Here is a 26,479-nt window from a genome sequence, read left to right as displayed (position 1 = left end):
TTTTAAAGCTCAATTAATTCAGCATTTTTTTTTGTAACAAAAGCAAGTCAACATAAACTGTAATATTGTATTCATGAATCAATCAGATGGATGTTTGTTTATATACCATTTCAGATTCAAAGACCAAAGATGACTCCAAGACAGGGGTGAGTACTATTTTGCCATCACTCCTGACTGGCATAGAACTTATTTTGTTTTCTTTTTAATTATGTTTTTTGTAATGATCTTTTCAAAAAAAAAAAATTTTTAAAAGAAGAAGAATAAAAAACCTTGAAAAACCATGACATCCAAGCCATGTCTCATTCTATAGATAGTATGCGCTTGGCCATCAGGAAGTATAACTGACCAACACACAAATCTATGTGTAACCTAGAGCGTTTATAGTCTGGTTAATACAGTTTAGTGAGAATTACTCATAAACTCGGATGGCAAAAAGCAATAACAAAGTCCAGAGTGACGTCATCTTCATTCTATCTATAATGTTCACCCTTTCAATGTTTGAAGAAGTAAATTTGAAGTATAAGAGGTTTAATTAATAAAGTGAAAATTGACGTCAAATTGTTTTCAGAAAACCATTTTTATCGGTGCAGGATATCTCACGTGTCCTTAAAAACGCGATTTTATTAAAATGCGCTAGCCGGTGTTGTAAATAAAAGCACTTTGAGCCTGATTTTTAAGGGTAAAGCCTTATATAAATGCTTTTTATTATTATTATTATTATTATTATTATTATTATTATTATATTATTATTATTATTATTATTATTATTATTATTATTATTATTATTATTATTATTATTATTTCTATTACTAGTGGAGAACGTGGGTAATATTTGCGGAGAAATAAAGGCTGTTAGGAACAGACGGTCATCTTTTATACTTATTATACTACTGTAGTGTATTTATAGATTTGCTGGTAACTCTGTGCTTGATGATAACAATTTAACATTGGCTTTACGGAACAATTGGTGATCCTCAACCCTATTTTGTAAAGAATAGATTAGAGAGACATGTGACAAAGAAGTTGAATGGCCTTTGTAATTGGATTCAATAGTCTGGTGTCACGTCTCCCAGCAATGGGCGGCCATCTTGGTTCTAAACAAAGAAAATCAGTACTTTTTATTCTTCATGCTGGCGAGAACTTTTCATATGTCTTGTGATCAGAATGGGTTTTTTTTTTCTTCTGGATACGCTTTTATGCTCGTCTGAGAAATATTTCATAAGGGCATCCGTCATTGTTCCGATAGTTTAGAGCCAGTTACTAAGTACCATGCGTCATTACGAGGGAAGTGATGTTACGACTGTAGAAGCGTATTGTTCCAGAAGATTGTACAGTGTGTTACTGATAATTGAGCAGCAATGAGCACAATCCATCCTCAATGACAATGAATATTTTTTACAAAAGAAATATGACCTAAACCTTGTCCCCATTATTTATTTACACGTTCTCCCCAGGAAAAACGACAGCGGCCCAGAAAAGCTGTGACCAAAGAATCGAATTTGTTGTCCGATTCCACCGACATCTTTAGTGACATCCCAGAGGCCACGCCAAAGGCTAAGGAAGTGACCAAGAAACCAAAAAAGGTTGTGGAGAAGAAGAGCGTCTTCAAGGATGATGTTGGTGAGAAGATACAAAACAAAAAACAAAAAAACGAAAAAACAAATGGATCCAGAGTTCATCCCAGTTTCTCTAGTGTTAACCCTCTCCTTACCACCCATAGGAAAATCGTCACATTCGTTACAATGCAACCGACAATTTTCTTATTCTGATTTCTCTTGTACATTATAAAATCTAAAGAAATGCTTTGATTACAGCTATAAATACTAAACACTGTGTTGTAGACATCATTTTGCTGAACAACATTCTGTATAGAATGCACTTGTTACTTTTTTGTTTGATTAGGAAAAGTCTTATTTTGTGTCGGGTGGGTGTGAATTTTTGGGGGAATTCTAAAAATAGCTGGTAAGGAGAGAGTTAAATAGTAATGATTGCTTGCTTCACTGAGGATAGATAGGATACTCGTCTATTGTGTCGTACTTTTGCACCAGATTTAACTTACCAAAGTACCTTATATCTACTGGGTGTCAAAGCAGTCCTTCAGAGCCATAAGGCCGGAGTTTATCCTGGTTTCTATAGCATGAAACAGACTATATCAATTGCTTGCTACCCAATGGATTGGATGCTAGTCTATTATTGCAAAGTACTTTCCACCTGATCTAACAGACCCAACTACCCATTCACTGTTGAGTAGCCCAGAATTGATCTCGGTCCCTTTGCATATGAAGCGAGTGCTCTACCAATTGAGCTATCAAAACCCCTCCTGGGAGGTCAAAGGTGGAAAAAAACAACTCAACTGTATATAGGATAGATAAGTCTGTTTGCTTGCAAATTTCAAAGGGAGAAAAAAAAAAAAACCCTCCTCAACTGTATCCAAGAGAGATAACAGACTGTTTAGTTACAAGGCAAGTGCTCTTGTAAGCTTTTGGCGATTTGTACCAAATAAAAAGAAAATTTGGTTTCCACAAGTCCTAATGTGTGTGAAACACAAATTACGCAAAAAAAAAATTTTTTTTAAATGAACTCTTATATAGCGCAATATCCACTAAACGTGCTCAAAGCACTTTACAAGGGATCCCTGGTCAACAGCAGCATTTAACTTCTAGGACAGGACATGACGCCTGTTAGGCGATATTACATTTTTTCCGGACATAGACAACGCTGTTACCGGCCAGGTACTTATTTTACACCTGAGGACAGTGAGAGAATGTGAGTAAAGAGCCTTCTCCAAGGACTGAACTATGCGCCGAGCGAGGCTCGAACCCAGGACCTTCCAATCTGAAAGCGAGTGTCATACCACTAGACCACATAGCCGCCCGCACAAGCAAGGTGAATCTGTTGAATTGCATGAGATAGACATGAAAGTGATTAGGCTGACTTATTGCCTTAGAGATTAATTTGACTCAAGACAATTTGATATCTTCATGAATCTGTACTGGTTTTGCAATACTTAATATTCTATCCCTCTCCATGAATAGTAATGCATAATGATACCAAGTTTACAATAATAATTTGTGATATCAGACTTTCAAACGTAAATTTTCACTAAAATTAGCTTGTTTTTTTTTTTAAAGAAGTTTCATTTAACTATTTTGAAAATGTCTTTTATTCAGAGATAGCGAAATCAGAATTGATTGAAGGGTAGAATAAAAGATTTCTTACACTCTTGCATCTTGGAAATCGAACTTTGTTCCCAATGCGAACTCCCAGACTCATGCTGTAATTGAAAACACATCCAGAATTCCAAAAAAGGAGTTTAAGAATCGTATAATGTGATATACTGAACAGCCATACTGATTCCTTTTTGTCCATTTATATTAGTTTTTTTTTTTTGCATTGTTTTAATTTAAGATGAGATTCTATTCCAGCCAATGTTATCTTTTTTCTCTCTCTTCATGTTCTTCAGATGACATTTTCAGTGATGCATCGGCTGCCACTGTGAAGTCAAAGAAAGATTCAGGCAAGAAGAAGTCTGGAACAAAATCATCATCCCCAGCCGGGAATTTGGACGACATTTTTGATGATCCCCTCAGCTGAGATTTTTTTATTGAAAGTACGGAGTTTGTATGTAAAATCTGTGACAAAAGGTCATTGCATTCTGTAGGTGTTGGGAGGTTTTGGGAATATCAATTTATAAAAGTAAAGGGGCAGTGTGGCTCAGTGGTACGGTCTTTGCTACGTATTCAAAAGGTACCCAGTTCGATCACTCGCTGCTGCGGTGTGTGACCTCACCCTAGCTCTGCAGCTGACGCCTGGGTTATTCCAGTCTTCCCTTGCGAATAGACCCTAGAGACAAATTTCCCCTTTTTTTTTTTTCAATCTTATGAAGAGAATTGGTCTCCTATCCAACGTAGTTTATCCTGATTTCCAAAGCATGTTACAATTGCTCAAATTTCCAGGAAATGTCCTGAGCCAAACATATTGTGGGAGGTTGATCTGTTTCTTTTCAGGTCACCTTTTCTTTCAACAGATCTAAAGGTGATCCAGCTACACACTGACTGTTTGGTGAAGGCATCGGATTGATTCGGGTCCCAGTTCTGACAGTCGTGTAGGGTAGGATATCCATACCTGCCAACCCTTTTGCTTTTGGTGGAATCATTCCTATTTTCACTCTTCCTTTTTGTACTATTCCGCCATTGTCTCTAAAAATTCAGATTTTCAAAAAGGATGATAATGGTAAGAAGAAAAAATAGAGGGGAAGGGGGGTGGGAAGTATTAAAATGATTTGCACCCTGCCCCCCTCCCCTTCCCCATTTCATTACCTACCACATTCAATATGCAGTTTGCCAGCTGTGCCAGAACATCGTCTTTATGTGTTTGGTGACAAAGCTTGTGGTATTTTTGGTAGGGAATAACAATCCATTGGTGACAAATTCCTATTTTTTTTGTCTCAAAATTCCTATTTTCTGACTTTCTGATTCCACTTTTGGAATGTGAACGGTTGGCAGGTCGGGATATGAATTCACCAACCGTTATGAATGCCATCTTCAATGACTTACCAATTTTACTCTTGGTTAAATCTAAAAAATTAAACAATGTAATTTATTGACATTTCTAATGACCATTTTCAGGTCATGCCCATCTTTTCGGTAAGTTTGCCGATGCTCAGGTTCTTATGTGGGTTATTTTCAAATGTGCCAGATTGAAAGAAAGTTTCTTCTCTTTATTGAAAAATAAAAAAAAAAATTTTGAAATAAATTGTAAGTTAAAACCCGAATGCGATTTGACACTATGATTAATTGGTGTGGTTATTTTATTTGTATTGGGAAGTTGTTTGGAGTAACAGCACTTTGCCTCATTTTTTTTAAAATTTAAATTATGGTCTTACAGATTCGTTTTATTAGATATCAAGATTCATTTTCATCATTTGCATTATGGAAATGGCCTTATGTTACATATATGTGAAAACCTTATTTATAGATCATCAACATTGTGATAAATTTGTATTTCTTTTTTCTTACTCATTTATATGTTTGTTTCTCAATCTGTGATTGGGTGAAGAGAATGGAGTTAGAGTGATTAGATTGTTGAAAGTTGTTTTAATTTTGTTTTCTTAAAGAAACATTTGTAACTTGAAATGAGTCAAGTTTATGAAATATGACAATGTTATAATATGTTATATTGATGGCATTTTCACTCTATTATGAGGGGACACTTCAAAATTTGACATTTATAATATTTTTTAAAAATCAGAAATAGTTTCTACTAAAAAAGATCATATATATTGTTTCTGCTAGAAATAGATCCCTATAAGATCTCATTGGTGCTACGGTAATTAATCATACCCATATTGATTTGATTCGTTAAGCCTTTTCAATTATCAGTCATGGTTAGATTTTTTTTTTAACTGGTCTTACGATTTTCAACCAAGAAAGCAGTAACAATGATTAGACAGATTTACCGATCTTGTTCAAAGCAGTAAGGTTTGCATTCATACCCAGGTAGCAATTGAGAAAAGTTACCGTTGTAAAGAAATTTATTTTAATCTTTACTAAATTTTTCTATTTGTAAATCAAAGACCCAGTCTATTTGTAAATCAAAAGACCTGGTTTTTGTTGACAAAAATATAGCTCATTATACTAGATTTTCAAAAAATGAATAACATTCTCAACATGAAACATTTCGGGCTCAAAACTGTTCTTCAGTCTAAAACAAAAACACATTAAATCCAGATAGACAAGCGCTGTTAATATTAATATTCATTATTTGTACATTACTTGTTAAAGTCCATGGCTTGTAGCTGCTCAGTACTCGGTACTTCTAGGCCCTCATTGATATGAGATTGGGACAAAATTTTAATTTTTTTCTTATGTTATGTTCCCAATGTTAATTATCGATCATTAATCTGCATACATTAAACTTACCAATTATTATTTATTTTTGCTCTAATGCACAGGATCTTGACCTTGCGGTCTTCTATCAAATACCACTCTAGAATTACTTGTATGTTTTTTGGGGGTTTTTATGAGAGTTCCTGCAATTTATTAATGTTGTTGTTGTTTTACACAGAGGACATTGCATAATGATCTTGTAGTGTGCAATCAAATTCCTTTGCAGAAGTACGATTATATCTTTCTTCATTTGTTTCTGTCACAATGTGAAACATGTTTCTGTATTGAGAGAGGTTGGAAATTCTTGCTATTTATTGCTTTTATTTAATAAATTTAAACTTAAGAAAAGATATTCCCCCTTTGCCTTCACATTAGCTTAACAATGTGTGATATGGATGATTTTTTTTTCTTTATATTCAAAAGAGATTTTACAAAAATGTTCAACTGTGCACCTTGATGTTAAAGAAACGTTTTTACATATTATTTTCATATGTTCTATTATTTCTTATCAACATTAGATAATGCTCATAACTTTAGACCCTTGTATCCGCTTCTTTCCACTCAGCACACTCCACCCCTACCTATTTCATTTGTCACGTTTTATAAATAACAAGAAATACTCAATCCTATATTCTATCTATCTGCAATATCTAAACATTCACCCCGTATCTTCATCTCTCTCTCTGTCTGTCTGTCTGTCTCTCTCTCTCTCTCACAGCCGTTTAAATAGGGCCCAAACTTTCAGTTTAGTTACTCCTTCCCTCACTGGCTACCGTCAAGTAATGTAAACAATCCACCGTCAACCACAGTGATAACACCTGTCAAGACCGGGTGCATTGGCAATAAATTATGTCTGCAGGTAAATCTCATCGCTTTGAATTTCTCTCAGGCAGAGAGTAGTAGAAATTTCATCAAAATACTCAATTTTCTCAGCCTATTGTGGACGCAGTATCTTTTTCATAATTTTCAAACATATATGGATACAAAGACCAGCTTTTCCTCTACAAGACGCAATTATTTTTTTTACATCATTAAATGATAAGTTTGTGTTTTTCTCTTTTGAATAATCAGAGTTTTTTATGAAATAAATATTAAAATTATAAGTTTAAGAAATATTTAAAAATTCAAAATATCAAACCAACACTTTTTACCATCAAGGATGAGAGATCAGAGAAAAGTAGATAAAATTATCTTTTATATGATATATACTTTATTGTGTAGATTCAGGGATTTAAGAATAGAGGGTGTGGAAAGGAATCTCAATAATTATTTTTGTTACCAACAAAGAGGAGAATAGTTCATGATATTTTAGAAACCCAATAATAAAACTAGATAGTGATGATAAGAGACATTTATTTAATTTGATTTCATTGAATTTAAGCGGAAATTTTAGATATTTCTTAAATTTACTTATTTAAGTTCTGTTCAGGTCATGGAGAGACACACTGAAGACGGTCATCACACCAGTACAAATGAAATATGTCGAATTTGTTGTTAAAGAGTACAGAGCCGTGCTGAGAGGATTAAAAGACTCTAGACGTTATCAACAATTGACTATAAATATAAATGTGAAATTCTGACATATTTAAATATTTCAATTTGCGATAAATATATCTCACTGATACATAATTTAAAGAAATGCGATGCAGGTATTGATACCTTTGGTTCAATGAGAAAACTCTGAACAAGAAACAATACTTCATGAGGTGAATATGATCCTAACCTTTCACCAGTGATGTGCTATATGCAGTCTATATGGCACACAAATTAAAAGAGGTGCAAGTCAAGTACATAAAAAAGTAATGGGCATGGATATCTCAAAAATAAGGTTATGAAAATTATAAGAACTCTTTAAGATTTTCTTAGTGGTTTTGATTGTCTTTAAATGAGTGTCCTTATATAACAAATTTTAATGGAATTCTTATAATTCGTTGATTCTGGGATAAATATACATGAATCACATTTGACTATGTTTCTAGTTTATTAAAAAATGTCTATTAAGACAATGCTATGATTGGATTTCAGTTTTACCTTACTCAAAATCCTTACTTTTACGTACAGGTGAACTGATATCTCAAAAACGTCTCAATCTACTGGTATAAAATTTATATGTCTACATTCTACAGATATTCAACATCATTTCCATTACTTTTTTTTAAAAATCTTAAGTGTTGAACATGTTAAAATATTCTCTTAAAAATTTCAATTCACTTAAATTTATGGATCAATTTCATGGGTTATCCCTCTTGCTTTTTAACAACATCATAATAATGATTAAATAATTAATGAAAACTCTGTTAATGAAACTGTTTGGTAGTATAAAAATATTTTTGCTACACTTAATAACGGCAATACTACATTAGTTTGAAATTCAGAAAAAATCGATCAAAACGGCGAAAAAATTGTCTCCCTCTCTCAGTGTAAAGCTATGACTCATCATCACTAGACTGGCTAGATTTACCTGGCGAACTAAACTGAAAGCACTAAACGCCTGTGCTCTCTCTCTCTCTCTCTCTCTCTCTCTCTCTCTCTCTCTTTCTCTCTCTCTCTCTCTCTCTCACACACACACACACACACACACTCATTTACTCACTCTCCTTGTGAAAAGAAACACATTGCCTTATAATTTGCACCAATATGTAAATTACACTTATTTGAAATCTTTTGCCTTTTTCATTGTCATTTTTCGATTGAATTTTTTTTGTTTTTGCTTTGTGTGTGTGTGTGTGTGTGTGTTTTTCGGGGGGTTTTTTTGGTTAAAAACTCTTACAATTGGTCATGTATTATTTAGGATCCTGATAGCTCAGTTGGTAGAGCACTCCAATATCTACCCAGCCGTGAATGGGTAGCTGGGTCTGATAAATCTGGTGGAAAGCGCTTTGCGATAGACTAGCGTCCCATTCACACTATAGAAACTGGGATAAAGTCCAGCTCTATGGGCCTAATGGCTCTGAAGGACTACTACTACTACTACTACTGCATGTAGTATTAATTCAGTAAAAGAGCCCTTGTCTCCCAAGCAAAGGAACTGGTTTGTCTATCGCTGGGTATGTAAGGGACAGGTGGCTCAGCGGTACGGTCTTTGCTTCGTACCCAAAAGGTACTGAGTTCGACTACCCGCCTCATTGTTTGGCCTTGAGCAAGTCACTTTGCCCTAGCTCACTTTGCGGCGCTGCACTGCAGCTGATGACTGGGTTATTCCAGTCTTCTCTTGGGATAGACTCCAAAGACAAATTTCCCCTTGGGGATGAATAAAGAGAATTTTTTTTTTTCTTTTTTTTTCAATCTGGTGAAAAGAATTGGTCTCCTATCCAACGTAGTTTATCCTGATTTCTAAAGCATGTTACAATTGCTCGCTACCCTTTTGTGAAGGACACAAGTCTATCTAGCAAAAGGGGTCCTGATGGCTCAGTTGGGAGAGCAGTCGCTTGACAAGAAAAGGGGACCAGTATAGCACCACTAATTGGATAGTCGAGAGTACTTTGCTATAGATTAGTGTCCTATCCAAAGGATAGCAAGAAATTGCAATTGCAAATGTTCATGTAACACTATAGAATATTAGATAAACACAGGCCCCATAGGGTTTTTGGCTCTATCTAAAGGACAACTTCTTTTTTTTATCTAGCAAACCCAGTTACCCAATCACTATTGAGTGGAAAGGGGGTCAGGTAAACAACCTTTTACTGGGACCAATACTGATTCCTTTGATTGAAAGGAAAGTGCTCTGCCATCTAAGTTACCGGGACTTTTATGGTTATGACCAAATCGTAATGGAAGAAATTTTCATTTTTTTTTTTTAAAATAACGATAAGTAATGAAATGTAAGCTTCGTTCAATAAATCGAAGCTTACATTTCATTTCTTATCGTTAATTTATCCTCCGAGCTTCAAGCAGCAACATTTTCTTCATCTTGATTTGAAAGGAAATCAGTCTCACCTTTTAACCCTCTCCTTGCCACCTACAGGAAAATCCTCACGTTCGTTATGATACAACCAAAATTTTTCTGACTCAGATTTGTTTTTTAAATCACAATATTTAAAGAAAAGGTGTTGTTTTATTTACAAGAACTTAATACTATTTTGTAAAGCTTGTTTTGATCTATAAATTATGTATCTATATCATGCGCTTAAATTTGAGTTTTAAAATTCAATTTATGTGTTGGGTGTGTATGAGATTTTAGTAAAAGTTTTGAGAGTTGTGCGTAAGGAGAGAGTTAAAGGGTAAAATTGGAAATCTCCGTACAAGCCAGTCTGCTGAAGATAGGAATCGGTAAATTGATATCGAATCAAAGACTGGGTTCTCTCAGTCCGATTATTAATATAAAAACTACAGGGATTGAATTTTTACGATTTTAATCAGAATTCTTTTTAGGTTTTTTTTTTGGATAAAATCATTGGTGGAAGAAATGTTTACTTTGACCTCCTATCATACAGCCATTTGTTTATCAATCGACTCTGTTCATTTTCATATTAATATTATAGTGAAGTCATGAATGACTTAAGTCCAAAAATGAAAAAATCCTTTATAATTGCGATATAAATATTCTTCATAGTCATGACATCCCTACCACTTATTTGATTTCGAAATGACAAATCATAGCCACCTTTACATATGTTGATCTTCCTTGATTTTGAAGGCGCAGTCAATAAAAATGTATATAAATTATAGTCAACTGAATAGTGTGTTGAACTCAAGTAGTTCTATTATTGCAAACTACGTTTTCACAAAATTAATAATCTTTTAGGGATACATAATAAGATATACTATAAAGTTCAACTTAAATAATTTTTTAAAAGAGGAAAAAAAAGAATCGCACTTTTGTTGTTTTTTTTCTGTGTCTTTTTTTCAAGTCTGATTCTATCCCTGTGATAATGATAAACAGTTTGATAGGACACAGTATTAGAAATTACAAATGACAGGTGAAAATAGCACCTTCTCTTTACTGCCATACTCGGAAAAAAAAAATAAAAACCACCTATTTAAAATTTTAGCCATAAAAAAACTCGCTCTTCTTCAAATGTCGATCAATTTAAATTACCCTTATCTTGGCGGAAACTCGAGCGAAGTCCCAGGTTTGAGAAGTTTTTAACCAAGATGAGAGAGTCAGTGAAAGGGATCAATATTTGATGGACAAAACTTTTTAATAAATGGGTTTTTTTAAAAGAGTACAGCAGTTTAGCAATGCGAGTTCTTGATATCAAATATATATGTAAATCAATTCAGTATTAGGTCAGGATGTAACACATCAATCACAAAAATTGAATTGAAAGTCAAAGCGGTTGGAATTTCAACATTTGACATTGATAATAATAATAATAATAATAATGATGTTGATTTAGGAAATCAATTCATTCTGCTCAATGGGACGTGTCAATTCAGGGAAGATTTCATGATTTGATTTTAGAGTCCTGACTGACCTCCCATAGTGGGCAGGGAGGTACTTACTGTGTCTTCTATCCCCCTATGTCTGTTTTCCAACATGCTTTCTGTCTTTGTCTTGGAATGAGATTACTTGGTTTTGTCCTGGTCCTGCCTGAATACCCTAGCTGGGAGGGAAACAGTCAAATGTATTGTTAGAGTTTTGGGAGATGTTATTTTTTTCCTTGAAAATCATCTCTCTGTTATGCATTGTATTGCTTTGTTTACTACATATTATATATAATTTGTCAACATTTGAGTGTATCCCTCTTAGTGGGGACATGTGCTTGTCTATGGATGAGACAGGTGATCTCAAACTAAGTACTTTGATGGTGTGCTCTTGGAATCTACATCTGTTCCTTATTTGAACAAATTCCCCTTTGTCTTCCTTTTCTTTTGTGCTTTAATTGTAATTCTAGAAATTTTTACTATCCCATTTTCTTCCTTTTTACTGGCTCTGATATGACCTTGGTGTGTTGCAAGCGCCGTAAAACACTGAAAAACAAAACAAATTCCTTTTTACTGGCGCTGATATGACCTGAATGTGTTGCAAGCGCCGTAAAACCCTTAAAAACATACAAACAAAACATAGGTCATCCTGACATAATACTGTATTGAGTCGATGATGATGGGTCGCATTTAAAACATTATGTTGTGTTCGGTGATACTCGTGTGTATATGTGTGTGTGTGTGTGTGTGTGTGTGTGTGTGTGTGTGTGTGTGATGTGACAATGTCTAGGTCATCCTGACATAATACTGGATATAGTCGACGGGTCACATTAAAAACATTATGTTGTGTTTGGTGACACACGTTCGTGTGTGTGTGTGTGTCATGTGACAACATTTGTACTGTTAATATATGATTAAAGATTGAATTTAATATAATTTGATGTACAGAAAGTACACGAGTCAAATGGATGAAATGATTAGAATAATTTAATTATATTATTATATTCTTGCAACATCTTGCTTTATGATTTTGTTATTAAATACTGCTTTCGGTGAAAGACTGAATTACAGCGAGTGTTAGTCTTCACTAATAGTTTAAGATGATGATGATGATAATTATCAATGTTGTTGATATTATGATGATGATTATGATGAAGATGATTGTTGTTTTAGATGTTGTTATTATTATTTTATAATAATAATAATTAATTAATTATTATTATTATTATTATTATTATTTTATTATATTATTATTATTATTATTATTATTATTAATTATTATTTTTATTATTATTTTTATTATTATTATTATATTATTATTATTATTAATTATTATTATTATTATTATTATTATTATTTTATTATTATTATTATTTTTAATTTTTAATTATTTATATTATTATTATATAATTTTATTATTATTATTATTATTATTATTATTATTATCATCATTATTATTATTAATTAGCATCTATCATGAGTTATAATGTGATTGACTTGACTATGTAAAATATATTGGATGATGAATCCTGTTTAATTTTCATGGATTGGACTTTTCTTTTCTTATTTTTTCTTCTTTTTTCTTTTTCTTTTTCTTTTTTTTTTTTTTTGTGTGCTTTGTTTTTTGGTTGTTTTTTTTGTTTGTTTGTTTGTTTCATTTTATTTTAGTGGTGGTGATAATTTTCCTTAGGGGAGGAGGGAATGTTAACTTTAAATAAATCATAAAATTTATGGAGCTCCAATCACCACCTAACGTGTTCAATGGCGCTTCACAAGTAAGGCATAGTCTTCTATGTAGTTGCCATGAGAATGTTAAGAAATTTATTATTTACAATTTTAATTTTAAGTAAATTAAATGTTATAATTGTAGGTGATCTATTAATCAAGGAAAAGATTATCTAAAAATTCTGTCTGCAGTCTAGATTTGCTGGGTGGGGTTCCTGACCTTCCATAGTGGGCAGGGAGGTACATACTGTGTCTTCTATCCCCTGTATCTGTTATCCATTTGCTTTCTGTCTTTGTCTTGGAATGAGATTACTTGGTTGAGTCCTGGCTGGGAGGGAAACAGTCAAAAGCATAGTTATTGTTTTGGGAGATGATATTTTTTTCCTTGTAAATCATCTCTCTGTTAGGTATGATTGTATTTGTTATTTTGAATGCATAATGTAAGCATTTGAGTGTATTCCTCTTTGTTGGGTCTTGTGCTTGTGTCCGGATGAGACTTATATGTGATCTCAAGCTAAGTACTTTGATGGTATGCTCTTGGATTCTACATCTGATCCCTATTTGTTTCCAGTTCCCCTTTGTCTTACTTTCTCTTGGGTGCTTTAATTGTAATTCTAGAACTTTTTACTATCTTATTTTCTTCCTTTTTACTGGCGCTGATATGACCTAGATGTGTTGCAAGCGCTGTAAAACCCTTAAAAACAAACAGTCTAGATTTGAAGCTCTCAATAGAATGAGAACATCTGGTTAAAGTCCCAAGAGAGAATTCCAGATTGCTAGTGCCGCAAGGTAAAATGCATGTTCCGAGAATTTTGTTCTAAATTATTTTCTTTTTAAAGTGGTGTGTTGTGAGGAGTGGAGAGCCAGAGATTGCCTGTACTCCGATATCAATGACTTTAGGTATTGTGGAGAGAAAAATAAAGCGAGTGGTTGTGACTCATATATAAGGGAACAGCACAAAACAAACAATGTTTCGGCCCTTGGCCTTCGTCAGGAGACAAAAAACACAAACACAAATATGTAAATTTACAATGTAAACATTTGATTGTATCCCACTTAGTTGGGACCTTGTGTCTGGATGAGGCAGGTGATCTCAAACTAAGTACTTTGATAGTGTGCTCTTAGAATCTACATCTTTTCCCCTATGTCTTACTTTTTCTTGTGTGCTTTAATTGTAATTCTAGAACTTTTTACTATCCCATTTTCTTCCTTTTTACTGATATGACCTAAATGTGTTGCATGCAGCGCCGTAAAGCCCTTAAAAACAAAACAAATTCATGTAGTGGATATTGCGCTATATAAAAGCTCAATTTTTTTTACTTTTTTAAAATTTCCTGCACACATTTAAGGCCTTTTTAGAAAATAAAGACACTATGGCTCGTGTGCGCTTTGCTAAGAAGCTCACAACCCGGAAGTATATTGGACCAACACACAAAACTATGTTACCTTAAACGTTTATAGTCTGGTTAATACAGTTTAGTGAGAATTACTCATAAACGCGGACGGCAAAAAACAATAACAATGGCCGGAGTGACGTCAACTTCGATCTATCTATACTGTTAACTTGTCCATTTTCCAATCGGAGTTAGTAAAACTTTAAAACCATAAACAAACAAAACATGATACTGATGATGATGATGATAATAATAATGTGAGGATGGATGTATATATATATATATATATATATATATATTATATATATATATATATATATAAAATATAATTATAATATATATATAATATATATATATATATATATATATATATATATATATATATATATATGATCATTTTTGAAGATAATATAAAACTATAATAAATGAATATTATTATAGTTTTATATTATCTTCAACGAAATGGCACATATATAATTTCACAATTTAATTTTCACACGTTGACTCATTCAGCAGCTATCACTATCATGCATAGTTTATGGCAGTTCAGTTATAATATTATTATGTTAAAGGCCATATGACCATGACTCATACTCCACGACCTGTTGGATTCCCATCCTAAAACTTATTCACTGTGGCTTTTTATTGGTCATTTTTAACCATGGACTGTCGTACTCTAGAAAAATAACCCAAAAATAAACTCGTATTTTTAAAAATTTGGCCAGAAAACACTTCCTTCAAATATCGATCGATTTAAATGACCCTCATCTTGACACACACTTCAAACCTGGGACTTTATTAATAATTAAATACTTCGAGGAAGTCTTGGGTACGTTGACTCATTCAGCTATCACTATCATGCATAGTTTATGGCAGTTCAGTTATAATATTATGTTAAAGGCCATATGACCATGACTCATACTCCACTCCACGATCTGTTGGCTTCCCATCTTAAAACTTATTCACTGTGGCTTTTTATCGGTCATTCTCAACCATTAACTGTCATTAACAGCGTTGTCTTTGTCCGAAAAATTGTAATACCGCCTAACAGGCGTCATGTCCCGTTCTACATGTTAAATGTTGCTGTTGACCAGGGACACCTTGTAAAGCGCTTTGAGTGGATATTGCGCTATATAAAAGCTCTTTTTTTTTTACTTTTTTTTTTTGTCGTACTGTGGAAAAAACAACACGTATTTAAAAATTTGGCCAGAAAACGCTTCCATCGTAATATATCGATCCTGGGACTTTATTAATTAAAGACTTCGCGGGAGTCCCAGGTTTGGTTTGAGAGTTTTTATCCAGATGAGGGTCATTTTAAATCGATCGATATTTGAAGGAATAGTTTTCTGGCCAAATTTTTAATTACGAGTTTTTCCAAAGCACGGCAGTTAATGGTTTATAGTTATTGTTTGCCTTTGGCTTACTAACAAAGTTGTGAAGGTGATGGTAGTATAGATAGTATGCGCTTGGCTAAGAACTAAGAAGCTCACAACAATGCCATCCGGAAGTATAATGGACCAAGACACAAAACTATGTGTAACCTTAAATGTTTATAGTCTGGTTAATACAGTTTAGTGAGAATTACTCATAAACGTGGATGGCAAAAAGTATGAACAAAAGACATGAGTGACGTCAACTTCATACTATCTATAGATAGTATGCGCTTGGCTATGCAGCGCACAACATTGCCATCCGAAGTATAACGGACTAACACACATAACTCTGTGTAACCATGAACTTTAATAGTCTGGATAATACATTATTTAAGTGAGAATTACTCATAAACGTGGATGGCAAAAAGCATTAACAAAAGACATGAGTGACGTCAACTTCATAATATCTAGAGATAGAATGCGCTTGGACAAGGAGTTCACAATATTGCCATCCGGAAGGATAACGGACCAACACACACACACTGTGTAACCATGAACTTTTATAGTCTGGTTAATACAGTTTAGTGAGAACAACTCACAAACGCGGATGGCAAAAACAATAACAAAGGCCTGAGTGACGTCATCTGCATACTATCTATAGAAAAAGCCAGTTTCTCGGTTGAGTAATGAGAAGCCGGGCTTGGAATGACAAGAAGAATGTAATGTATGCCAAGGTCATCTTCCCATTCACGACCGTTGTTTTGTTATTACGACTGTCCTTGACTTGGAGCACGTTTCAATAGCAAGGTGACGAGTTCAGTTTTTGGAGTACTTGTCTCGGAACCATGACTGTTAAAAAATATAATTAATTAAAATTGAGCTTTTATATAGATAGCATGCGCTTGGCTAAGAAGCTCATAACATTGCCATCCGGAAGTATAACGGACCAAGACACAAAACTGTGTGTATCCATGAACGTTTATAGTCGGGTTAATAAAGTCCAGTGAGCATTACTCATAAACGCGGATGGCAAAAAACAAAAACAAAGACCTGAGTGACGTCATCTTCGAACTATCTATAGGACAATATCCACTAAACGTGCTCAAAGCACTTTACAAGGGGTCCCTGCCCAACAACAACATTTAACATAATTTATTAGGACCTGTAAGGCGATGTTATAATTTTTTTTTCGGACAGAGACAACGCTGTTAACGGCCAGGTACCTACTGATGTGCGGCTATGTGGTCTAGTGGTATGACACTCACTTTCGGATCGGAAGGGTCTGGGTTCGAGCCTCGCGCTCGGCGCATAGTCGAGTCCTTGGAAAAGGCTCTTTACTCACATTCTCTCACCGTACTCAGGTGTAAAATGAGTATCTGGCCTTTAACAGCTTTGTCTCTGTCCGAAAAATTGTAATATCGCCTAACAGGCGCCATGTCCCGTCCTACATGTTAAATGTTGCTGTTGACTAGGGACCCATTGTAAAGCGCTTTGAGCACATTTAGTGGATATTGCGCTATATAAAAAAAGCTCAATTTTACACCTGAGTACGATGAGAGAATGTGAGTAAAGAGCCTTTTCCAAGGACTCAACTATGCGCCGAGCGAGGCTCGAACCCAGGACATTCCGATCCGAAAGCGAGTGTCATACCACAAGACCACATAGCTGACCGTAACGTGGCACAGCGGGAAGTTTTTACTTCGTATCCAGAGGGTAGCAGCAATATCAATAAGGCAGAGAATTCGTGACGTCACACATTCTACTCTTCCGGTTCCAAACCCATTAGAAGTGTGAATGTAACCAGTCCTTTGAAGGACTGATAATGAATAGCTTACACATTGAACCATAGGATGGCATAACTATTTTAGTAGCAGGATGTGTAAGCAGATTCTTAGGATAACAGGATGTAAAAGAACGAGGATGGATGATCTTTATTGACGACCAGCATAAACTAGAAAATAAGATGCCATCACTCTGTAAGCAGAAAATCAATTATACAAGGTATGTATCCAGTCGCCCCAACGGAAGAGAGTGTTTTTACACTTCCAATGAGATTGGAATCAGTTGTTTTATTTTATTTTTTTTTTATATCACACTTTTGTACCCTTATTCCTAGCCGTATCGTATGGCCTTGAGAATGTCACCTCACCCTAGCTTACTTTGCGGCATTTTTGTTGTCGTTTGTTTGTCAGTTAGTGTTGTTTTAATCTTTGTTTTCGTTATTGTTTTGTTTTTGGTTTTTGTTGTTTTTTAAAATGTTTCTGTTGTTTTGGGGTTTTTATTTGGGTTTGTTTTTTTTTTGTTTTGTTTTGTTTTTTTTTGGGGGGGGGGGGTTGTGTTGGTTTTTTTTTTTTTTCGTATTCTGTTTTGCTTTATCTTTGTTTTGTTTTGTTTTGTTTTTAGTTGTTGTTTTGTTTTTGTTTTTTTTTGGTGGGGGGGGGGGTGGGGTTTAAAGGGGGGGGGGGGTTGTGTGTGTGTTTTTATTTGCCTTTTCTCCCCTCCCCACCCATTTCAAAATAATGCGGATATGTTATCAGTCAACTCTGTACAACTTCAAAGAAAACGTCTCTCTACTACTAACTACTCTAACTATACTAGCTACTTTCACTACACAATACTAACTTACTCTACTACTATACTACTACTACTATACTACTACTACTACTACTACTACTACTACTACTACTACTACTACTACTACTATACTACTACTACTACTACTACTATACTACTACTACTACTACTTACTACTACTACTATACTACTACTCTACTACTACTACTACTACTACTACTACTTACTACTACTATCTACTACTAACTACTACTACTACTACTACTACTACTACTACTACACTACTACTACTTCTACTACTACTACTCTACTTACTACTACTACTTACTACTACTACTACTACTACTACTACTAACTACTACTATACTCTACTACTACTACTACTACTACTACTTTACTACTACTACTACTATACTACTACTACTACTACTACTACTACTACTACTACTATATATACTACTACTACTACTACTACTACTACTACTACTACTATACTACTACTACTACTACTTCTAACTACTACTATTCTTACTACTACTACTACTACTACTACTACTACTACGACTACTACTACTACTACTACTACTACTACTACTACTACTACTACTACTACTACTACTACTACTATAAGGCTACACTATGATTAACGGACGTAAAAGAGCGAGGTTGGATGATCTTTAGTAACGACCAGCATAGACTAGAAAATAAGATGCCATCACTCTGTAAGCAGAAAATCAATTACACAAAGTATGTATCCAGTCGTCCTATGGAAGAGTGGTTTTACACTTCCAATGAGATTGGAACCAGTTTTGTTTGTTTTGTTTTTTGGGGTTTTTTTTACATCTCACTGTTTCCTATTCCCCTCCTCGCTGTATGGCATTGAAAAGGTCATCTTGATATTTGAAGGGTTGAAGTGAATATTTGTTTAGCCTGATTTTTATTTTCTGAAAACTCTTATTTATATTTAAAAATTGGCCAGAAAACTCGTCCTTCAAATATTGATCGAATGAAATGACCCATCTTGGCAAAAGCTCTCAAACATGGGACGTCGGAATGTGACTGTACACAACGTAAATATTTAAATACGGTATGTCTGATGGATGGAGAGAAAGCAACATTAACAGCATGAGAGAGAGAGAGAGAGAGAGAGAGAGAGAGAGAGAGAGAGAGAGAGAATAACAGCATGACAGAGAGAGAGAGAGAGAGAGAGAAACAATCACAGCATGACACACACACACACAGAGAGAGAGAGAGAGAGAATAACAGCATGACACAGAGAGAGAGAGAGAGAGAGAGAGAGAGAGAGAGAAACAATCACAGCATGACACACACACAGAGAGAGAGAGAGAGAGAGAGAGAGAGAGAGAGAGAGAGAGAGAGAATAACAGCATGACAGAGAGAGAGAGAAACAATCACAGCATGACATAGAGAGAGAGAGAGAGAGAGAGAGAGAGAGAGAGAGAGAGAGAGAGAGGCTGTCTTTAAAGAGGTCAAGGATGTGGGCACCACGGTTCCAGTTGCAACAACGAGGCTTTGTGACCCAATTCTCCCTGGTCCTGTTGGGCAGTAGATATGTAATATCGATATTGATTAAAGGAATATCGATATAATATTAAAGTTGTCTTTTGAGCAGTAAAGTTAGGTGCCCCAAACGTAAACAATAACAAGTTGCTAGTGATTTCCGTTAGGGACCGGAATAATTTACGCACAATATAGGTCTCCCAATTTTGTAGTTTGAGTTGTAGGCAATACACTTTCAGTATTGAAAATATGTTTACATAAAATCTAACAGTTGCAGAAATAATAACATACGGCTAAATTATTATGAAAATCAGGCTCCGAATAATTCTCGTTTTGTTCACACCAGCGCAATAATTTGCTCTGGTCTAAAAATAGATAGACTGTAACTTTTGATAAATTTTAGAAAATTTTACCTTTTGTTCCATAAAATATCCATATCTAGACATTATTTGATGCATGATCGAGTATTTATGAATATGTGTTTCTTTTGCCACCTAATAGCCAAATTTTAAAGGTTATTTTTTTCTATTATTTACATTGGAACGTGAGCTGTCAAGACAGGAACATGTGGTTTGCCACGTGCTTCTCGACCTTTGTTTACGTTTGGGGCACCTAACTTTACTGCTCTTTTGGTGATGATGATTACCTACGTGCGTGCAATCATGATGATAGATGAAAATGAAAGGGAATGTATAGAGCAGTAAAGTTAGGTGCCCCAAACGTAAACAATAACAAGTTGCTAGTGATTTCCGTTAGGGACCGGAATAATTTACGCACAATATAGGTCTCCCAATTTTGTAGTTTGAGTTGTAGGCAATACACTTTCAGTATTGAAAATATGTTTACATAAAATCTAACAGTTGCAGAAATAATAATATAAGGCTAAATTATTATGAAAATCAGGCTCCGAATAATTCTCGTTTTGTTCACACCAGCGCAATAATTTGCTCTGGTCTAAAAATAGATAGACTGTAACTTTTGATAAATTTTAGAAAATTTTACCTTTTGTTCCATAAAATATCCATATCTAGACATTATTTGATGCATGATCGAGTATTTATGAATATGTGTTTCTTTTGCCACCTAACAGCCAAATTTTAAAGGTTATTTTTTTCTATTATTTACATTGGAACGTGAGCTGTCAAGACAGGAACATGTGGTTTGCCACGTGCTTCTCGACCTTTGTTTACGTTTGGGGCACCTAACTTTACTGCTCTATTAGGTATACATTATCGTATAACTCCACATTCATAAGGAATTTGTCACTACACCAATATCTCGAAATGAGGCCCAATGGATAAAGGATACAGGAATCCTATCTTACAATAATCCACAACCATTATGATATTTTTATCAACACGGTTTGACGTGTGACGTGCAAAAAGACCATTGGTCATCTGTAATGCGGTCTCATTTTATTTTTTGCTCACCAGGGCTGGCAAATACCTAAAGTATATTATTTTTATGGGAATTGGTGGTGATAGATTAAATGTCACTTATAAATCGACGTACTTTTGGTTCATTTGAAAACACGGGCATGGCTCCATTCTTTTTCCTCTCAATGGGAATATTCATGTTTTGTTTGTTGTTTTTTTTTTTTTTTTTTTTTTTTTTTTTTTTTCTTGGGGGGGGGGGGGGGGGGGGTTCTTACTTTTCTTTTTGTTATTTGGAGAGAAACATTCACACAACTGGTGGTTGGAAAATAATAACAAATTGAGCTTTTATATAGCATAATATCCACTAAACGTGCTCAAAGCGCTTTACAAGGGGTCCCTGGCCAACAGCAACATTTAACATGTAGGACGGGAATGACGCCTGTTGGGCGATATTACATTTTTTTCTGACAGAGACAACGTTGTTAACGGCCCGGTACTCATTTAATAATAAATTCACAAAAAAAAAATAAAATGCACGCACACACACGAGATCGATACGACCCTTCTAGTTGTGAGGCTGGTGCGTTACAAACTTAGCAATTGGAATCCTCAAAAAATAATAAATAAAAGAATAAAATTCCCTTTATTCATCCCCCAAGGGGAAATTTGTCTTTAGGGTCTATTCCAAGGGAAGACTGGAATAGCCCAGGCGTCAGCCGCAGTGCAGCGCCGCAAAGTGAGCTAGGGCGAGGTGACTTGCTCAAGGCCACACAACGAGGCGGGTAGTCGAACTTGGTATCTTTTGGGTACGAAGCAAAGACCGTACCACTGAGCCACGCTGTCCCCTAAATGATGATAAAGATCGTGAATACGAATTTTTTAGCTTCTGTGATCACATGATAATATTGTTGAAGTTGAGTTTATGTTGAAACAGCTGTCGCCTTCAACCAGTCATGTATGTAGCCCTTGGGATTTTACTTTTGATAACGTGTTTTTTTTTGTTTGTTTTGTTTTGTTTTTGTTTTGTTTTTTTTGTTTGTGTTTTTAAAAACTTGGTACACTTTTTTAAAAATGAGTGACGGTCTAATTGTATATTTCCTTTGGCGATTAATAGGACATAGAAGTCGTGACGTCACACCCTCTATTTTTCTGGTTCCAAAATTCTTGGAAGTGTGTATTATGTAACCAGGAGGACTAAAGATTGAATAGGTTCGATTCTTAGGGTTACGGGACGTTAAAGAACGAGGATGGATGATCTTTATTGACGACCAGCAAATATTTAGGGTAGAAAATAAATAAGATGCTATCACGCACTCTGAAACCAGAAGATCAATTACACAAGGTATGTACCGTATTTAGTTCCCCGGAAAAGTGGTTTTACACTTTCAATGAGATTGGAACTGTTTTTTGACATTACACTTTCTTTTCTTTTTTTTGTCCATTATTGTAAACAACAAAAGTACCGACGAATCAAACAGGTAGCGTTTTATAGCAAATCACTGTAGCTTGTCGTTTGTTTTGTTTTTTGTTTGTTTTTGTTTTTGTTTTTTTTTGGTTTGTTTTTTTTTGGTGTTTTTTGTTTTTGTTTTTGCAATAGGCAAACAGGCAAAACAACGTTACTGATTTTTTTAGAAAGAAAAAAAAACAATGCAAAATTGTCACCCATCTGGTCATTGACTATCTCGATAATACTTGAATTTAGTGCAAGATCAAACATTTTACTAAAGAAGCAAAAACAGTTTGATGCCGAGATGAAATCTGAATATATATTATATATATATATATATATATATATATAAATGTATATATATATATATATATATATATATTGAATCGTGTTTGATACAAATATGGTACAACAAACCAAACTCATGTAACACACAGTCCTGACGATGGCTGATTAGGCCTGAAACATCGATGTAGACTGACTCCAACATTGTGGTAAATATTAAAATAATATATATATATAGCCGCAGTTCAGCGCCCAAAAAGTGAAAAGTGGTGACAACTGAAATGTAGATTGAAAACACTTTGAAATAGTTAGTTGATTAGAATCTAATACCGGTCCTAATGGATTAATCTAATACCGGTCCTAATGGATTGATCTAATACCGGTCCTAATAGATTTAATATAAACTGATTGAATTTTCATCTCACCTCTTTGATCTGGAAAAAACGCATTTTAAATCAATGACTAACTTGATTACAATACAGTCCGCTTTAACCTACCACAACAAAACCTTTAACACTGTTGACTTTGAGCGTATGCACACACCCACCCACACACACACACACACACACACACACACACACACACACACATATAATATATATATATATATATATATATATATATATATAGAGAGAGAGAGAGAGAGAGAGAGAGAGAGAGAGAGAGAGAGAGAGAGAGTTCTTTGATTAATCTTAATAAATTCAATTGGTCCTAGTTCTCCCTTGTTTTTTATTTATTTACCCATTGTTGCTTCTCCCGCATAGGTTCCTCAATGTAGATATTATTTTTTTCTAAGTGGGAGAGAAAGTGTCTTGATGACAATATTTATTTTTATTATCAATCAACTTCGGTGATGCCTTTAGCAACGCTCCACTGACTTCGACTGAAAACAACATAATATCGAGTTGGGTCATATCGATTTTTTGCCCCTCACCTGAAAAGAAATTCTGTCGAGTTGAAGTCGAATCCCACTTCAACAGCGGCACAGTCGGTCGACAGTGAATGTAACACAACAAGATGGATGCCGTTACTGACGTCAGAAATTTTAAGGAAGTCAGTGATAAATCTGTCACACAGGGATTAAATTATTTATTCTAGAAGGCCTGGTAAGTGATTATTTTGTTTTTATTTTAATTTTCAACTTTTCGTTAAGGCTAACGATAATCGCTCATAGTAACAATAAGCCTAACATGTTTTCAAACTCACTCCAATGACAATGAATGTCTATCTACTTGTCTGTCTGTTGATATGCATGGATTTTGCATGTCAAATCAATGGTCAACCTTCCATTTTTAAGGGCGGTTGCTCTCCGCCCACTTATTATGTTCAGATCTTATTCCATACATATAATTTGATTTTTATCAAGGGCACACGGAATTGGTGGCATCAAATTATAAAGGTCCATTTATTAATTGTTCTCAAAACACTTGAGCTTACGGCACAGTGTCGGTGACTCACCGAATCAGCTGCTGTGCTCTTCCGTACCGTATTGTTAGATAGTAATGTGAACAATGAATCTTGTTTCATAACTCAATTCAGTCTTTTAACTCCCTATAAAACCTGGAATTCTGAATGTCAAGAGTCAGGATCTCATAAAATGACTGTAGAATAAGTTATTATGGAATGCCAGCGCTGGCGATGTGTGAGTGTGTGAAACTAGAAGAATGTCAGTGTCAGATGTTGGCTTATTCGTATTATATTTCAGTGATATATTGTCCAAACCATCGGTGTGATTGTCAGTTAACCTGTAGGGTTGTGACTCATCTTGTTGACTCACTCTTCGCACTTAGCCCACTCAACTATTAACGATCACTTCACTTACACATTCCTACTAAACTCGATATATTCCAGTTATGCTGTAGACGAGATAAATATGTGCCCTGCTGCAGTTGTCAATCGTGATCAGAATGTTCTGTAATAAGCTCCCGTTACTCCCAACAAGTCTCTTGGGTCATTTGTTTAGTTCTATGACTTTTTTTGTTGGAAGTGTGTATGTGTTTGGAGGAGAGGGGTTGTGATATAATACTGAATACTGAGTTGCCAATGTTCGACATGTTTTATTTTTATGTCAGAAATCCCCTATATTTATTATTACAATTTTGTGCTATTTTGGCAACAGTGGGATAGTGTTATATCAAGGCAATGCCATGGTCACTTTTGTATTTTAAAAAGGTTTAAAAAGTGACAAGGTATTCAATAATTAATCATTTGAATTACCATAGATTAGTAGAAAATATCCTCTTTATCATTCCAACCATTAAATTGAATTAAAACGATTTTTTATGTGATATCTTGATAACTAGAGATCTTTTATTTAAACCAAGAGGGCTATTACTATTATCTTACTATGTATTTGGCTAATTGGATATTTTTGTAACACTAAGGCTCAGAAACCACTGGACCAATCGTCACCAAATTTTGCATGGTGTTTACAATAGACACGAAGATGGCTTTTATCTTATGAAATTGATTAGACATTGTGATCATTTTATCGAAAAATCAAATTTGTTTTCATCAAATCACATCAAAAATAGACGCCATCATTTTTATTAAGTAGGGCTACTGGGTTGTGTGTCAAACTTTCGATTAGCGAGTATGACAATGAGGTGGGAATACTTGCATTGAATTTGATACCAGTTAGTGGTTCCTCTCATTTTTGAATACACAAGAATCAATTTCTTAAATTTAAAATAAACCATTTTCCGGTCTTAACTCACTCAATCCTAGAGATTTTTACTACATTTCAAAATTGGAAAAAAATGTATTAAAAATGAGCATGTACAGTGATTCAACTACCATTGACATGTAAAAACGAAAAACTTTGATACTACGCCTATAATTTGTCTCAGAGAAATGTAATAAATAGCATGGGGTAAAAGTAACCCTGGTAAACTACGGATATAGTCGGTGTTAGGGATGAGTGAGTTAACATTGGGAATTAATTATGCGATCAGTGCGCGAAATAAATAAGATATTTTATGCAGAATCTCCCTGTGCTCAAATTAAAAAGCTCCATTGAGTTCTCTTATGAATTAGAAAAACGTATTGTCTATTACATTAGACATTGAGTTCCAATTTTATTCAACACTTGAATTTGAATCTTTAATTTTGAATTTGTTGACTTACCATCACATTCATTGGATAGCGGGCACTAGATTTTAAAACCATTGTTTAGTCTTTAAAATATTTTTTCATCCGGATGATAACTTGTGATTTAGATAACCACAGCCTGGCCTTTAAAAAAGTATGCATTATGAACTTTAATGAATACGAAATATGTATGGGCATATATTGCCTCGATTTCAAATATAAATGGTTGTAATTTATACCTCATCTAAAACCAAAACCATAAGCCATAAGATCATCAGTCTTGTTCAGTTTTCCAGAACCAGGTGGCAGGTTGAAGGAAGAACAGGGTGCTTTTTCATATTTTAGTCTTGACTTTCTGAAAGGACAAACAATTGAATTAGATACCATTTTGTCATTAATATTGGATATTTTTCCCCTTTAGATTCAGTTTTTGTTTTTT

General features: G+C 34.4%; 2 protein-coding genes and 1 long non-coding RNA gene across 5 annotated transcripts in view; all 3 read left to right on the top strand.

The window, feature by feature from the left end:
* Positions 1-8,548, top strand: part of LOC144956832 (uncharacterized) — a 68,519-nt gene extending 59,971 nt beyond the window's left edge. The window contains exons 32-34 of one of the 3 annotated variants that reach the window (XM_078887586.1): positions 115-146; positions 1,455-1,620; positions 3,464-8,548. In XM_078887586.1, coding sequence (XP_078743712.1) covers positions 115-146; positions 1,455-1,620; positions 3,464-3,594 — 329 coding nt within the window. In that variant the 3' untranslated portion in view covers positions 3,595-8,548. The remainder of the gene's footprint in view (positions 1-114; positions 147-1,454; positions 1,621-3,463) is intronic. The other 2 variants (XM_078887585.1, XM_078887587.1) reach the window with 2 other exon arrangements.
* A 12,048-nt stretch (positions 8,549-20,596) lies between these two features.
* The window catches only part of LOC144956454 (uncharacterized), a 150,065-nt gene continuing 144,182 nt past the window's right edge, over positions 20,597-26,479 (top strand). The window contains exon 1 of the long non-coding RNA XR_013641957.1: positions 20,597-21,064. This is a non-coding gene — a long non-coding RNA (uncharacterized LOC144956454). The remainder of the gene's footprint in view (positions 21,065-26,479) is intronic.
* The window catches only part of LOC144957059 (phosphatidylinositol 4-kinase beta-like), a gene marked incomplete in the record, with an annotated part of 70,793 nt that continues 68,285 nt past the window's right edge, over positions 23,972-26,479 (top strand). The window contains 1 exon segment of the mRNA XM_078888023.1: positions 23,972-24,056.

Source organism: Berghia stephanieae, chromosome 11 (genome assembly GCF_034508935.2).
Source record: "Berghia stephanieae isolate SIO BIC M18660-M18661 chromosome 11, UCSD_Bste_1.3, whole genome shotgun sequence".
NCBI lineage: Eukaryota > Metazoa > Mollusca > Gastropoda > Nudibranchia > Aeolidiidae > Berghia > Berghia stephanieae.
This window is presented reverse-complemented; position numbering and strand designations above follow the sequence as displayed.